The sequence below is a fragment of the Agelaius phoeniceus genome, chromosome 10 (genome assembly GCF_051311805.1).
Source record: "Agelaius phoeniceus isolate bAgePho1 chromosome 10, bAgePho1.hap1, whole genome shotgun sequence".
Lineage (NCBI taxonomy): Eukaryota > Metazoa > Chordata > Aves > Passeriformes > Icteridae > Agelaius > Agelaius phoeniceus.
The window spans coordinates 21,437,068-21,451,826 of NC_135274.1; the positions used below are offsets into that span (position 1 = coordinate 21,437,068).

General features: G+C 39.3%; 1 protein-coding gene across 2 annotated transcripts in view; it reads right to left on the minus strand.

Annotated features, from left to right (window-relative positions):
- NAALADL2 (N-acetylated alpha-linked acidic dipeptidase like 2) overlaps positions 1–14,759 on the minus strand; it is a 405,646-nt gene that overhangs the window by 24,383 nt on the left and 366,504 nt on the right. For both annotated transcript variants that reach the window (XM_077184127.1, XM_077184126.1), the window contains one exon: positions 5,621–5,714. In XM_077184127.1, the coding sequence (XP_077040242.1) occupies positions 5,621–5,714 (94 nt within the window). The remainder of the gene's footprint in view (positions 1–5,620; positions 5,715–14,759) is intronic.

The window sequence follows — 14,759 nt, forward strand, 5'->3', positions numbered from 1 at the left end:
GAGACTTTCTATTGGATACATTCCAGCAAAGGAAAAGGAGCTCATAGATCCCATATACTCCTGTCATTCAGCTGACTAGCACATTCCAATCTAGCAAAACATGAAATGATCCGGAATACACGGAGAGACAAGATGCTGGTGTGAGAGAAACTGTCAGATTTCCTGAGATATCAAGATGAATTTCAACAATGAACAGAAGCTCTCTAGGGGAACAGGAGTGAGAGAAGATGGTTTATGTCTGCCCTGGCTTGGGACAAGGTTCCTTTGCTAATGACACTTGACCAATCCACCTTTCCCTAAGCAGAATGGATAACAGGTGCGCTGGCATCTTGATATAAAGGGATGGAAATTCTCTGAGTCTCAAGTAATTGAAATTCTGATCAAGTTAGGTTGATGCCTCATAAAAATATTCTTCAAGCATATAAGCCTGCTACATTTAAGATATTTGCAAAATATCATTATCCTTAATTTCCAAATCTTTGGCAAACATCCTGTGCAGCTGAAGAACTTCCCATTCATATGCATATAATGCAGGCACCGTGCACACCTTACCCTGGAACTTGTGTCCATATGGAAATGTTTAAACCCATCCTGTAAGAAAGAATCCTTTGGTTTCAGCAAAGCACTTTGTAGCCCAAGTAACATAAAACTTATTGTTCTGAATCTTATATAAACAATTGCAAACGCCAGCTTTGCCTTTTCAGTAGGGAAAGTGAGATAAAGGGAAAATCCATCTTTCTGTATTTGGAAATGAAGCCAACCAGACCACCCTTTTAAACACAAACATCCTGTAAATGCTCTCAGCTGTTCTCCACAGCCCTTAAACCAACCCTTTGTTTTACACTCTAAACCTGCACTTGTTAGAAAACACACATCCAGGCCCTTTTTCAAAAGCTGCAAGGATGGGCAGTGTTACCTCAGCCAGCCAAGGACAGAACAGGCATCACCACACACTGAACTGCACCACCAAGGGAAACTGATTTATGCTTTTCTCAGGCTGAGAAGATGGGAATGGAAGGGCAAATGATTCTTCAAGAAAACCCTGCATTAACTAATAATGTCTTAAGCACCTTGTGATGCTTTTACAGAGAAAATCAAGCACAAGTGTTACCTTGTTTAAGAGAAAACAATGCCACATTATTTTATTTTGTATTCTTTGTTCTTTTGTCTCCAATGTGAATCATGATGAATCATCCAAGCTAGTTGTTTAGTTGCTACAAAAATAAAATCGCAAACACAGTAAAGTGACTCAAGAGCATGTGCACTCTTGATCAGGGAATTACGCTGTTGAATTTCATTGCATTTGCTAAATGCAACTGGATCCTATTCAGAAACAAGTTCCACCAAACAGATATTTTTACAGACACTGAATACAATAGCCTTTCCCTCTGTAACTGATTGCTCTTATGAAAAGCACAGGTAGAGGCTGGACAGTTTTAAATTCTCTTTGTGCCCTCGGTTATGAAAATACTTGCCTATGAGTACTTAGAGGAAAGGGAGCACAGACAAATCAGCATTTTAAGGCATGATGCTTATTTACCATATATGTGAACATGTGTTTGCATGTCAGAGAGAGGGGAAATTGCTTCAGCTTTTGATTAGCTTGCAAATTCTGAATCAGCTATCATGTGCTGCTGTATTCACAGGGAAAATTTTTCATGCTCTGTCAAACAGGATAAGTAGACCTGGCAGTAGAAAATCTGAATGGGAAAGCTTTGTAGGAAGCACCCTAAAGGGGCAGAACCACAGACATCCACAGTGCAAAGGATATGTTGCCATCAGCTTCAATTTTGCTACCATGACTGCTATACCCCAAGTCAACTCATCTGGTGTTGCTCCAAGCCTTTTTTCAAAGAAGTTATGTCAAAGAGGAATGTTGTGACATTTTACTGTGTGCATGTCCATACAGGAGCCTGGAGAAGAGCAGGCTCCAGGGAGACTTCATTGTGCTCTGTTAATACTGAAAGGGGGCTTTATAAGAAACTTTGTGATAAACTTTTGAAATAGGACAAGGGCTAAGGGTTTTAAACCAAAAAATTAGATTTAGGCTAGGTGTGAGGAAGAGATTTTTTACAATGAGGATGGTGGAACACTGGGTTGCCCAGGGAGGTGGTGGGTGCCCCATCCTGGAAACATTCAGTTCCAGCTTGGATGAGGCTCTGAGCATCTTGATCTACTGGAAGATCTCCCTGCCCACTGCATTGGACTAGGTGACCTTTAAAAGGTCCCTTCCAAACCAAACTATTCTATGATTCTATGAAGTTACCAATAACTTTGTACAGAGCTGCTGAAACTTAAGGCTTTGTAACACAGAATAGATGCTCATCCTTGCCCTTCAGAACTAAATGTTTATCCGTAGAAAATGCCTTTTTCTATGACTGTCTTTTAAAGGCTGAAAAAAGGCACTAATACATAATAACCTTGAATGGATACTGAAGACGAGATGCCAGTGTCTCATGACAAAAGAGATTTTTCTGTCTTATATACAGATTTGTTGCATTTTTCACCTCTGCTGCAGTCAAGAATAAAGAGTAGGAACAGTAAAGAGTGAAATTTTCTGAATATTACAGACAGGAGGAGAGAGTAATTCTGAAAAGCACCCAAAATGATCAGGGAAATAGAGTCAAGCAGGTAAAATGATGCCAAGCTGAAGAGCAGCAGATAGCTGTAGGCAATGAGCATGCAGCCATCAAGTAAATGAGAGAAATGGGTTTCTCTATTGATTTTTCTAAGGACAGAGAGTTTAGCCTGATGTTTTGAAATGTATGGGTAGAGACAAGGCTGTGGAAAATCACGCAGACTTCCCTGGGAATGACTTATTGTAAACCAGATTATTTTAAACTTCTGCTAGTGCTGCTTGGTATCATCACCCCAAGTACTTCAGCTGCAGTAACATCTGTAAAACATCCATTCTGGCAGAAGAAAGGGCCTAACTGATAAGAAGCCACACACAGCTGACACTGAGCCAGCCAAAGAGCTTTAAATCACAGCTCTTGCACTTCTGGAAAACCAGAAAATCTCATCCACCCTCAATTTGTCTTCATGAGCCTCTCCCTCTCAACCAGGGGCTATCAGAGATGGCTACAATTTGCTCCAGCAGCCTGTGCTGACAGCCACAAGTGGGGATCTCACCTCTCCTGCCTGGTGCTGCACAGGCACAATTCAGGGCTGGGGCACAGACACTGATTTTGAAAGGTTTGCATGAGTCCGAGTGAGTGGCAATAATAAATGACATCACTAAATGACATCAGCTTCAACAGCACCCAAGTGAGGGACAACACCCACCTGGCTGCTTTAATTTTGTAAACTGGGTAGCTGAACTTGCTGTTGCTGGGACAGTGAGGTGCAAAGGTACAGGAATGCTTTTAATCCTAATGAGGTGCTGGAGAATCTCCACCATCAGCCCCTACAGAAACTTGCTGTAACATACACCAGATCTTAAAGACAGGCTACAAGGAGCACAGTGCTAAGAGCTTGCAGCAGAAAACGCAAATATGTTCTGGATAAAAATGTTTGTATACATACAAAACACTTCTCTACAAATGATTGTACATTTTTGCTTGCATATACATACAAAGCACTTCTACAAGAATGCTTGAAAGCACTGTTTGTATCACTCACACACCAGATTTGACATCTTGTCTGCAGCCTACCTCAAAAGATTAATTGGATTTTCACAGGATACAAGGCCTAAAAAGATATTAATGCATTTGATTCAAGTTAAAGTGGGTCTTGATTTTAAATGTATGGAAGGCACAAATCCCACGCAGCTGCAAGGTGTAGCTAATGAGAATATTCTAAGCAGTCTCTTATTTATGAATTTGTTTAAAATATCACATCTGTGAACAGGCAGGCAACAGCCTGACCAGCCCTGGGGACCTGGATTTCAGTGCTGGAACCCCCATCTCCCATCATTTACGACCACAAGGTCTCCTGTTAAACATCCGACCATCAGCAGAGGCAGAAAAATAAATCTCTCCAGCCCCAACCCTTTCTTTCAGATAAACCCAAAGTTTGTTTCCAAGAGTTCTGGTGTGTGCAAGGGGAGAGAACACATGTCACTTAGCAGCCTCTTCCCCATCTTTCTGAAGAACAGGCATGAGCCATATGAACGTGCTGGGGATGACATAACTTGCCATCCACACTATCTTGGATGTAAGAAATGGTCTGTGAGGTGCTGAGTAATATTCCATGGAATTTAGCAGAGCTAATTGCACAGATACCCACCACATTACAGAGTTAATCCTTTAGAAGTGCAAATAAATGCAGTATTAACAAGTATCAAGGTATACACAACCTTTTGTGAGTACATCCAGGAGATTGCAAAAACAGTGACTCAAATATTTACACAGAATTTAACTTCAATGTGAGAAAGTCCAATGGGTCATAAAATCTGTGCTCAAGGAATTGGGCTGAACCAGATCCCAGAGGCACAAAATTAAGCCTAATGAACAAATATTTTACATGTCATGCAGATGTACCTTCATCTTTTCTACATTTACAGTTTGCATTGAGTTGGAGAAGGAAACAGCTTACTAAGACATTCCAACTTTGAACTGGAAAGTTTGTTCAACATAAAATCTTTTGAAGAATGAATAAACCCATGAGCCACATAAAAAAAGTACAACTTCTCATTTAAGTAACTGAAAAAGGACCATTGTCTTAATGTTTTCCAAAATGAACATAAACTGTTCTTTTATACAAGTCACAGACAGACAAGACATGAAAGCCATGAGAAAAATCATTAAACAAAACTCCAAAGGGAACAGCTGGGAGAAAATTTATCCTGCTGGCCCTACAGCCTAGGAAATAATTTTCTCTCCCCTGAAGAGGTAGAGATAAATGATCTAACTGAAGTTGAGGGAAAAAAAAGTCAGTTTAAATCAATGTTTCCTGTTACTCAAAATAAAGAAAAAGGAAGAACAATAGAAGATATCTCATGTTCAGTTGAAGGAATACCAGCTGAGCCACACTTCACTTGATGATCATCCCCTGCTGTGTTTAGGCTGAACTAAACCAATGTTTATGTGGCACAACAGAGCTAAAATTACTTGTCTTTTTAGATGCTCACTGGTTCCAGACCAATACTTGCCTCCTGACTCCTACATCTTCACAATGATGGATGGCAAAGATTACAGAAAAGGTATCGTACTTCTATGAGTATGTGTTACAGAAAAGTGCTGCTTTATAGTGTAGGGAGTGAATGAAATGCAGGGGTAGCACCTGAAGATTGCAAAAAGTCTTTACATTTGAGATATAATCTCGCAATCTGCTGAAGGATATGTGAAGTTTGGGTGTGATTTTATAGAAATGACTTCTCTATTTAACAGATCAACTTGAGAGTTTCATAAACCTATAAACAGAAATATTTTTCAGAGGTCTTAGGACACTACACTAACCCTTGCTGCTTAATTGACAAAGTAACATCAGAAGAAATCTAAAAACTTTGTGGCTTTCTTTAGCACCAAAACTGGGTTTTATTCAGCATTATATAATGGCCCTATATAACTAGTAAAATCACTGGCTATGATTCAAGTATTGAAAATATGTATCAGGGATTAGATGATGCTTTTTTCCCCCCTGTAATAATGGAGAACAATATTCCTCTAATGAAAATTACCTTTCAGACTGTTCTGAACTTCTAACGCGATGTCGAGGGCATTAAACGGCAAAACTGGATCAGTGGCAATTTGCAAAGTCACTTGTCCTGTTAGCTGAAAAATACAAAAAGACCCAAAACCCAGTCAAAATATTTCCAGTAGATTTAATAGCCAGCACTTCTTCTGGAATAGCAAGTTTTTTCTTAACATTGGATTTTCAGGGAAATAAGCACATATTTATGAAAAGGAATATGACCAGGACCATTGCCTTTCTGTACAACATTACAAAATGTTCAGAGAACACAATTTATGACCTCACACAACAATTCTGTGCAGTGTGTCTTCTCTGGGCTTAGAATGTTGCAGGATTCTCTGGAGGACATTTTTGCTTTGTTTTCAAATAAAATATCTCAATACTCTAAACAGGAGAATAAAGTTTACAGTTTTACTTAGTTCTCTGGTCTCAGCTATTGGATTTTGAGAGTTTTCACAACCAAAATAAAGAATCACAGACATTAATGATCAGAAGATCAAGCCTAGGGCTAAATGCAAGCTGGTCTGAAAAGCCACTGCCTTTAGAAGTGTTATGTGACAACTCGATGCACGCAGATGTACAGCTCCCAGGCTGGATAGAATCTGCTTTCTCTCAGGAACTCAGGGAAAGAAATTCCCCAAAGAGAGCTCTCAGTCCACTCCAGACTAGATGTCAGCACCTGTCACAAAAACTCAATGGCATGAATGCTTCTTTTTCAACAGCTCCCAGATAAGGCAGGGGGGGCTGAGAGGCCTGAGAGCTTTTTTCTCTTTACAGAAGGTCAGTTCCCCAGCTCGAGGCTTAGACATGCTACAGGGGCTGTGTATAGAAATACATCTTTCTGCTGAACTACACCTAGCTGTGATTAAACAGAGGATTTCAGTCTCCAGGCTGCCAAGTCCATCACTGTTCGTGGGAGCTATAAAAACACACTGACAAAAACATGCAAGAAACTTTCATTCATCTTCTTTATAAATTGATATTGCAAAAAGGGAAAAAATACCTGCAAGGCTGTGCTCTAAAATGGAATGATGGCTGCAGGTGATGGTGACCATGTTGATAAAAATGTGGACTGAATAGAATCATATTGTACAATTCTTCCCAAGGTGCTGGCGGAGCAAGAATAATATCTATCCTTCAAAAGCAATATGATAGTTTCTGTGCCAAAAGTAGCATTTTAATTTTACAATAGAAAGTAGCAAGAAAAGACAACAAGCCTCAGTAATATTAAAAACAATAGTACAGCAATTGAAAAGGAAAACCATCTCCCAGGAAAGTGGATGAAAGCAAGGTAATATCAGAAATACAAGTTTCCTGGAGAAAAATTAATAGAACCTCACAAGATTTCTCAGAAAACACCGAAGAAATGACCTGGCCACAGACTGGTTTGGGTACAGAGACTGAGGGAATATGGTGTGTATCAGACTGCAGCCCACATCTGAGCAGAGATGCACTGGGAGGCTATGGAGATTTCCCTCCAGAGAAAACAATATCACAGAAGGCATGAAAGAAAAAACCCTGCCTTATATAGAGAGAGAAAATTTAGCGAGCAATAATGTTATGTCAGGCTATTATCAGGAAAAACAAAGAACTAAGAGTGAGCTTAATGATAAGAAATACTATGTCTGAACAGCTGTGTTAAAGTATTACACAGTAACATCTTATAAAGAACTTCCCAATTCCTCAGACCATCAAGGCTCAAAGGCCATTACATTGTCTATTTGTAATTATACACAAAACTTGTCTGGAAAGCACTAAAAACCACTGGTCTTAGAGATAACAGAGAGGTATTATGGAAAGATAAAAATGAAAATGTTAGGGCAAACTAAAAACTGTACAAGACTGTACCTAAACCAGGTCCATATAATCCAGCCAGAAGCAACTGAAAAAAATCTGGTCCTGAATATCCAAATGGCACACAAAATCCTTCCATGTCCTGCATGGAACTCTTGCAAGATACACTGCCCAGAACATGAGCACCCTGTGAGTTGCTACAGATAAGCAACTGTGACACTGAAATAACATCCTAATAAAAATCAGGTATTCTACATGGACCCCAGGACAGCACTACAGAACATTTAAATTCTTCCCTGACAGCCAATTTCTGCTAAAACTTTCACTAAATGGTAATACAAATACATATCCATAGGTATTTTAGGAAGTGACATCAGCGGTTACAATGTTGTTGCTGATACTTTACAATCTGCTACCACAATTTTTAAGAACACAAAAGCAAGGGAAAAATGCTTCTTTTGTGAAGAAAGAAAGTGGCATTTAAAGAGGACAAAACCCTAGTAAGCAACTTGCCTTTATATCATTATTACCTGCAGAATCTGCCTTCATTTTAATGAATTCTTGCCTTATTTCTGTTTCTTCCAAGGAATTTTAGTTTGCTTTCAACTCTAGCAGACCAAATCTGTTTTCTTTTTCCTACTTAAATAAAGTGATACCATCCAAATCTTATGACTGACTGAAGCACTTTTAGAAATTTTACAGTCTCTGTCTAGCACTGCAGACATCTGTGTGTTAGCAAACAGGTAGCAGTGGTGTTTATTAAATCACGTTCTTCGTGGGCTAATCTGGAAGGAATCAATCATGTAAAGGAAAGCTCAGAGCATTGATTTGAACAGAGTAAGTAATAATGCTGCAGGAGCATATATCAAACCCACATAAAGCAGCAAGACAGAAAAGGCTACTGATTTCTTATTTATAGTCTTATTTTTGGATATACCATTCCCCCGAGCACAACACTGAATATACATGGAAAATAAAGACAAGCTTTGGCCCCTTTTCCCAGGTGAAAAATGCATCAGACTGACTACTGAATTATTAAATGCAAGAATAATTTAGCTAAGAGTAAAGACAACAATTTTCTCATGAAGTGAAAAGCTAAAGCAGCATGATTGATTCTATTCCCATACTGAAGTGGTTAAAACACTAATGACAATTTCTCAAACAGCATTTATACATAATACACATACAATACACAATAACTGATGTAACGTTTATACAATTATCAAGTCGAAGAAAAGATCTTAGAGTTCAAATGCTAATTCATCCCATAATGATTTTCTTTCTATTTTAAAAAGAAAAAATAATTACTAACAATGCACTCAGCTGTGGGAAAGGTGTTTTTCAGTAAATGAAAATTTATTTGATGAACTTCCAATTACTTTAAAAATAAGTATTAATATAAAATATCACAATAATTGTAGAGTTGTACTTTGTTCTGTTTGAGTGTGGGGAGGCCTTCCCTGGCACAGGGTGCCCAGAGAAGCTGGGGCTGCCCCTGGATCCCTGAAGTGTCCAAGGCCAGGCTGGACAGGGCTTGGAGCAACCTGGGATAGTGGAAGGTGTCCCTGCCCATGGCAAAGCTCAAAGATGTTTTATGATCCCTTCCAACTCAAACCATTCTGTGATTGAATGCATACTGCAAAACAAATCTGAATATTTAAAGTAGGTTTATACCAAAGTAACATTATTTCAAGGTCTTTTACCTAAAGGCATAAACATCTTTGTAGGATGGAAATAACTGCTGTCCCTGCTTTTACTTCTCTGACACTGTGTAGGTCCCAAAAGATAAAAGGAAAAATCACAAACTTAAAAAGATGCTGGTGTTAAAGATGATTCAGGGTCATGTGACATTTCCAAATGACATTGTAGGTTCTTTTCTCTTCCAGAGTTTTACAAATGATTCCTTCAGGAACTATGCATTCTTGCAATGCTACCTATCTATGAACCTAATTTGACTATAAAATCCAATTTTCAGGAACATCAGATGGATCCACAACACTTTCTAAAAGACTGTGACATAAAAAAAATACCTGGATTAAATGCACACAATATGTTCCTCTATATAAATTATAAATATACATTACCAGTTTAGCTGTTTTACAATGCAAATAAGGAAATGAAACAAAGTGGAGTTTGGGGGGATCCATCACAGGTTGGGGTTTTTTGTATGTCACAGCTGTTTTCTCAGGGAGTAAAACTCAGTGTTCAACACAACTTTCTTCCTCAAACATCCAAGCTGCCTGCTAGCAACATAAAGGATGTCTGCTGGCACACAAATTTAATTTTTTAAAAAATATGAATACTTTAAGCCCAGGGTAGATAAATGTGAAAGGCTCCACAGAGTCTCTGTTTCCCAATTCAGCTTTGCTTTGGGGGCATGCTGCTCCTGAGCCTGCCTTGCAGGGACATGCCTCAAGTGCTGGCTGGTTTTCCTGACAAGGCAGGCACAGCCACCCATCCTCCATTCTGCCACAGCAGCAGAAAACTTGCAAGATAAATAAAATTAAAGCATATTTAGTGGATATGAAGATATGAAAATATTATGCGTGAGAGAGATCAATCTGCTAGAATAAACACCAGCATGCAGGAATTTCTTTGACACAGAAGTTTACACACCAATCTTGGGGGGTTTTTTGGGGTTTTTTGTTCAGTGGAATTTGAAACTGTGCCATATCCAGCCTGTGCTATGCAAACCTCAGTGGGTGGAAGTGCTGAGCCTTTAGGACATTTTTAGTTACATTAGGAGTGTTAAAATCCAAACAGACATCTCAGATCTCTTCATATGCCAAGTTACAAACAACATAACTTAAAAAATCAGGTAAACTGCCATGTTTATCCTTCTGTAAACAATGTCTTCAGCAGTGTTGTGCTCCAGTTTTACCTGCTGGAAAGAATTAGGCACAGATACTTGAAACCTGAGTTGTGCAGCACCAACTCCTCTGCATTTCAAGCCCTATGCCTCTGCAACATACTTTTTAAATTTTATTCTATGCCTGTTAACAGCACTTTACTGACATCTGTGCACTTCCAGAGGAAACCAGCCCACATGTGGCAGCTTATCTACCCAAACCATGACAAACCATGTGAGAGGAGAGGGAATGTGACATGGTAGTGTGGTAGGGCTGTGCAGATTCTCTGCTACAGAATCAACATCCCCCCATCCCTAAGCCTGCCTGACCCAAACAATCCTTGGGAATAAGCAGCTCTGAGCCTCACCTTCCTCTGATATCAGCTCTATTTTTTTCAAGTCACATTTGGCCTCACACCTGGCACCTCTCCCTTCACACATTACCCCCGGGGTCATGGATGGGGAAGGAACAAGGCAAAATTCTGTGCTGTTTAGAGGGATCAATGACACTGTGTTGAAAATAGGAGTTTTTTCCTCTTGTTCCTTCCTTAAGGTGAGTGGAAAGGTTTAACTTTGGTGACTGGCTGTTGCACTGTTTAATCTCAGGTGCTCATCTTTTGCATCAAGGCTCTCTCTTCCCACACACACTGATGAGCAGAGGGACCTGCAGAGATCTTCTGACATTAAACCAATCATAAACAACAGCTTCAGCCTCCACACCCATGTAAAGAAGGAATTAATATCTGCATATATTAAGATCCCCTCTCAGAACCACAGTATTAGTAATCTCAAATGTTAAACCAATCAGCCTTCCCCACTTTCTCCCCCCTGCAAAACTGAAGAAATATTTTTATTAATACAGGCAAATTTCATGAATATGCTTCTTCTGGTTCCCCCTATCCACTGAACTTCCTTAATTAAACATGAGAAATTGAGTCTATTTAAATGAAATCTCTGATTCCCTGGCAATAACAATTTCAGCACCTAGTGTTACCAGATGAATGGCAGCAGTCGTGACACTCATGATAAATTAATGAGCATTTTTAATAGTGGGATCTCAATTTACTATGGAAAAATTTCCTTTAGAATCAGTCTACACAGCAGGGTTTTTTTTTTTATATTCATCACCTTTCAAAAAAGTTAACTGATTCACACAAGAAAAATCAGAGGCAGGAACATGAGAAAACAACCAGTTCTTTGAGCCTCTATGTCTCTGAAAACCACATTCCCATGGTTAGGCAGAGAAATAGAAATCTGCCCATAAACACATTCATTTTGCATTAAAGTTGTCAAACTTCAAAAATTCAGATTTCTTAAATATTCAGTAATACCATGTGTTTGTTGTTTGTTTTTGTTTTTTTTTTCCCTTTATTGAAATCTACCTTGGCACCAGAGCATGCATTCACACCTCAGATCAAATGCTCTTTTGGGGTATCAGACACTGAAATGCACATGCTGTACTTTAGGACAGTAGAGGGCTCTATGAGAAAGGACTATGGAGAGGCTGTGCTACAGTAGGTGAACCAGAGCACAGCAATTCATCAGAAATATCTATTTCTGAACAAGGAAAATGTGAGTTCTTGCAAATATTAAACACTTCATTTCAACAACTCCCCCTCCCCCCCACCTCCATATAATTTAATATTGTTTTATTTACTCTTAGCACAGAAAATATTGATTAGGAAATAAAAGTGATTGCGAATAAAACATGGACTTTCCCTCTCTTCAGGTATCCTGTGCACAGCAAGCAGCACTTGACTGTTTGTATTAGGGTGGCACACAGCACTGGGCATCCCCAAAATTACATATTAAGATAATCCAGGACTATGGTAGCTTGGGCTGGCTCTGGAATACAGATCTCTATTTACATGATCATACACTATGTTTCCTGCATGATTCATGATGAGGTTCTGAGGCACTGATAAATTAAGGTCAAAAGTATCCTCTTAAATGAATAATTTGCTTCAAATCTAATTTGTTGGCCAATTTAGTTATATACAGCACTTAGAACAATTAAATTACATTTTGTATGGATTTCATTCACAGCTGGGAGTGATCATTGACCCCACTACTTTCAGTTTCTTGCGCAAAAAAGAAACTCCTACTTATCTCGGCTTTGCTTTTTGTGTACTGGTAGAAATTACTGCTTTTCAGATTATATGTATAAGTATATGGAGATATATATATATATTTTTTGTGTATCTAAATGCCTTTATGTGAATTTTCTAATATCATGGTGTGATTGATGGGCCTGTCCCAGGAGCTGGACTTTGATGATCCTTGTAGAACCCTTCCAACTCAGGATTTTATACAATTCTACTAAAAAATATTTTGAATTGCATTAATTTATAGTGAAGAATGATTCCCTATGCCCCTGGGTTATTACTCCTTGATATTATCCAGAGTTTCTTTCCATTCCTACCTCCTATCCACATCATGCTGCTCCTCACACAGTCAGAGCCTGGCCCATTTTTGGCAGTTCTCAGGCTCTTGATGCTGCAGGGGCAGAGAATGGGGATGCTGAACTCCCTTCCAAGATAATGGTTTTATTGAGTTAGGCTTGGCACTGGGCACATGAACCTGTGCTCAGCCCAGTTTGTTTGGAACTGAGGCAGAGCCACTTTCTGTCTGCACAGAAGCCATGGAGTCAACTATGGAGCACATAAATGTAAGCAGCAATAATCTTAAGATGATGATTTTCTAATCTATTTAATATCCATGCATGTCAAATCCTCATGGTATCTGCATGCAAGGACAGTGTTGAATTAACTTCTAGAAGAGCCACTAGATTAAAATCTTAGGAAAAAGAGTTAGTCAGACTTCTCCCCAGTGTGCATGGTTATGAGCATGCAAAAGGATGCAGCAGAATGGTCTTCTGCACTTCTTGAGCTCTGGCTGAGGAAGCCACACTAGAACAATACAAATCTTTGAATCTTCACAAACCCTCATGGTGGATTTCTTATACAGAATTTAAAAATTTGCTCCAGTGTTAATTCTTTTTTAGCTCCAATGTTAAAGCCAGGTTGTTCTGGTGGTCTCTGAGGTGGACAAATACTGAAAAGTTTGCTTTAAAGCAGAATGATTTGCACATAGCATTTCCAAAAACTCAGACACCATCACTGCACTGGAAATGACCTCTTAGATTCTTTCATTCTATGCCCCCTTCAAGTGTGGAAGAGGAGAGGGAAGCAGTGCTGGATCCTTTCGAAAGAAGGATTTTTAGCTGCCTGAAGCTGGCTACACACAGTCCTGAGGAAATAGATTTACCTATTGCTCTGGTACAAAGAGAAATATATAATGAAATATGAAGCAAAATTTATCTCCATAGATCAGAGTGAAAGATCTCCACTGACAATGATCATGTACAGAAATTGCATCTTGGACTGATGTGAATTACCTGAAACCAAAATTTTCTTTACTTGCATGTGTAATAAAGCTATTTGCAGGGTAAAACATGCAGTTAGCTATCAGTGCACATGCTTAACCACAAAAAAATGCATTTTTTTCCCTTGTTATAAAGGGAAGTTTGGAGCAAAGAAAGTAAAAATCCCCTCAGAATAACAGACAAGAGGCGTCAGTGCAGATTGCTGTGGACTGGTGTGGACTGGTATGAGAACACAAACCAGGCTGTGATTGAGAGCCTGGACACCATCATCTCCCATGCTACTGGACAGCCTCCCCTGTGTCTGCTCCCAGATAATGAGCATCATTCCCTTTCCCTGCCTTGTGCGTGTGTTTAGGGCACCAATCAGGATGTTAGCATGAGCAGCCCTCCTTACTCACAGGATAATGAAAGCACAAGATGATGGGACTCAAGAAGATAATTGATAATTTTGTTAACAGTTGCCAGACAGTTGGCTGGGCCCTGCTGGTCCTGGAGCCTTCCAAGGCAGACAGTAATGACTTACAGAGAAAAGAAGCAGCAGTGCAAGTCTGCATTCAATCACCCAGGTTCACAAGCACTCTACAGAAACAGATCAGCCCAGGAAACAGTATGGTGCCCTAGAGCCCTGATAATCAGAGCATCTCCTCACACGCTTCGAGACACATGCATGAACCAAGAGTCCTCCCAGGCTGGGAACAACCCCAGGATCACATACCCAAGGACACCCAAGGACTTCCCAAGTTTCTGTTTGATCTGCAAAGCCACTTCTTCTGCTCAATCTACAGGACTCAGTCTGAAACTTGTGGCATTGTTAAAAGCTAGATAATAGTTATCAGAGGAGAGTGATAATAAAGAAATCTGCAATAGGAAGCTTCAGCCACAGCCTTCAGTTTAGACCTTGATATCATCTTTTTAATCACTCTCCTTTTACAGAAATGGATTTGATTTAATTGAACTCCGAAAAAAAAAAAGTCTCTAATCATACTTCATCAGCATGCAATTATTATTCAAGGGAAACCATATGTACTATTAAGCACTCTTAATTAAAATAATGCATATAATCTGCTTCAGCACCGAACAGTCATTCTCCTTGATGTT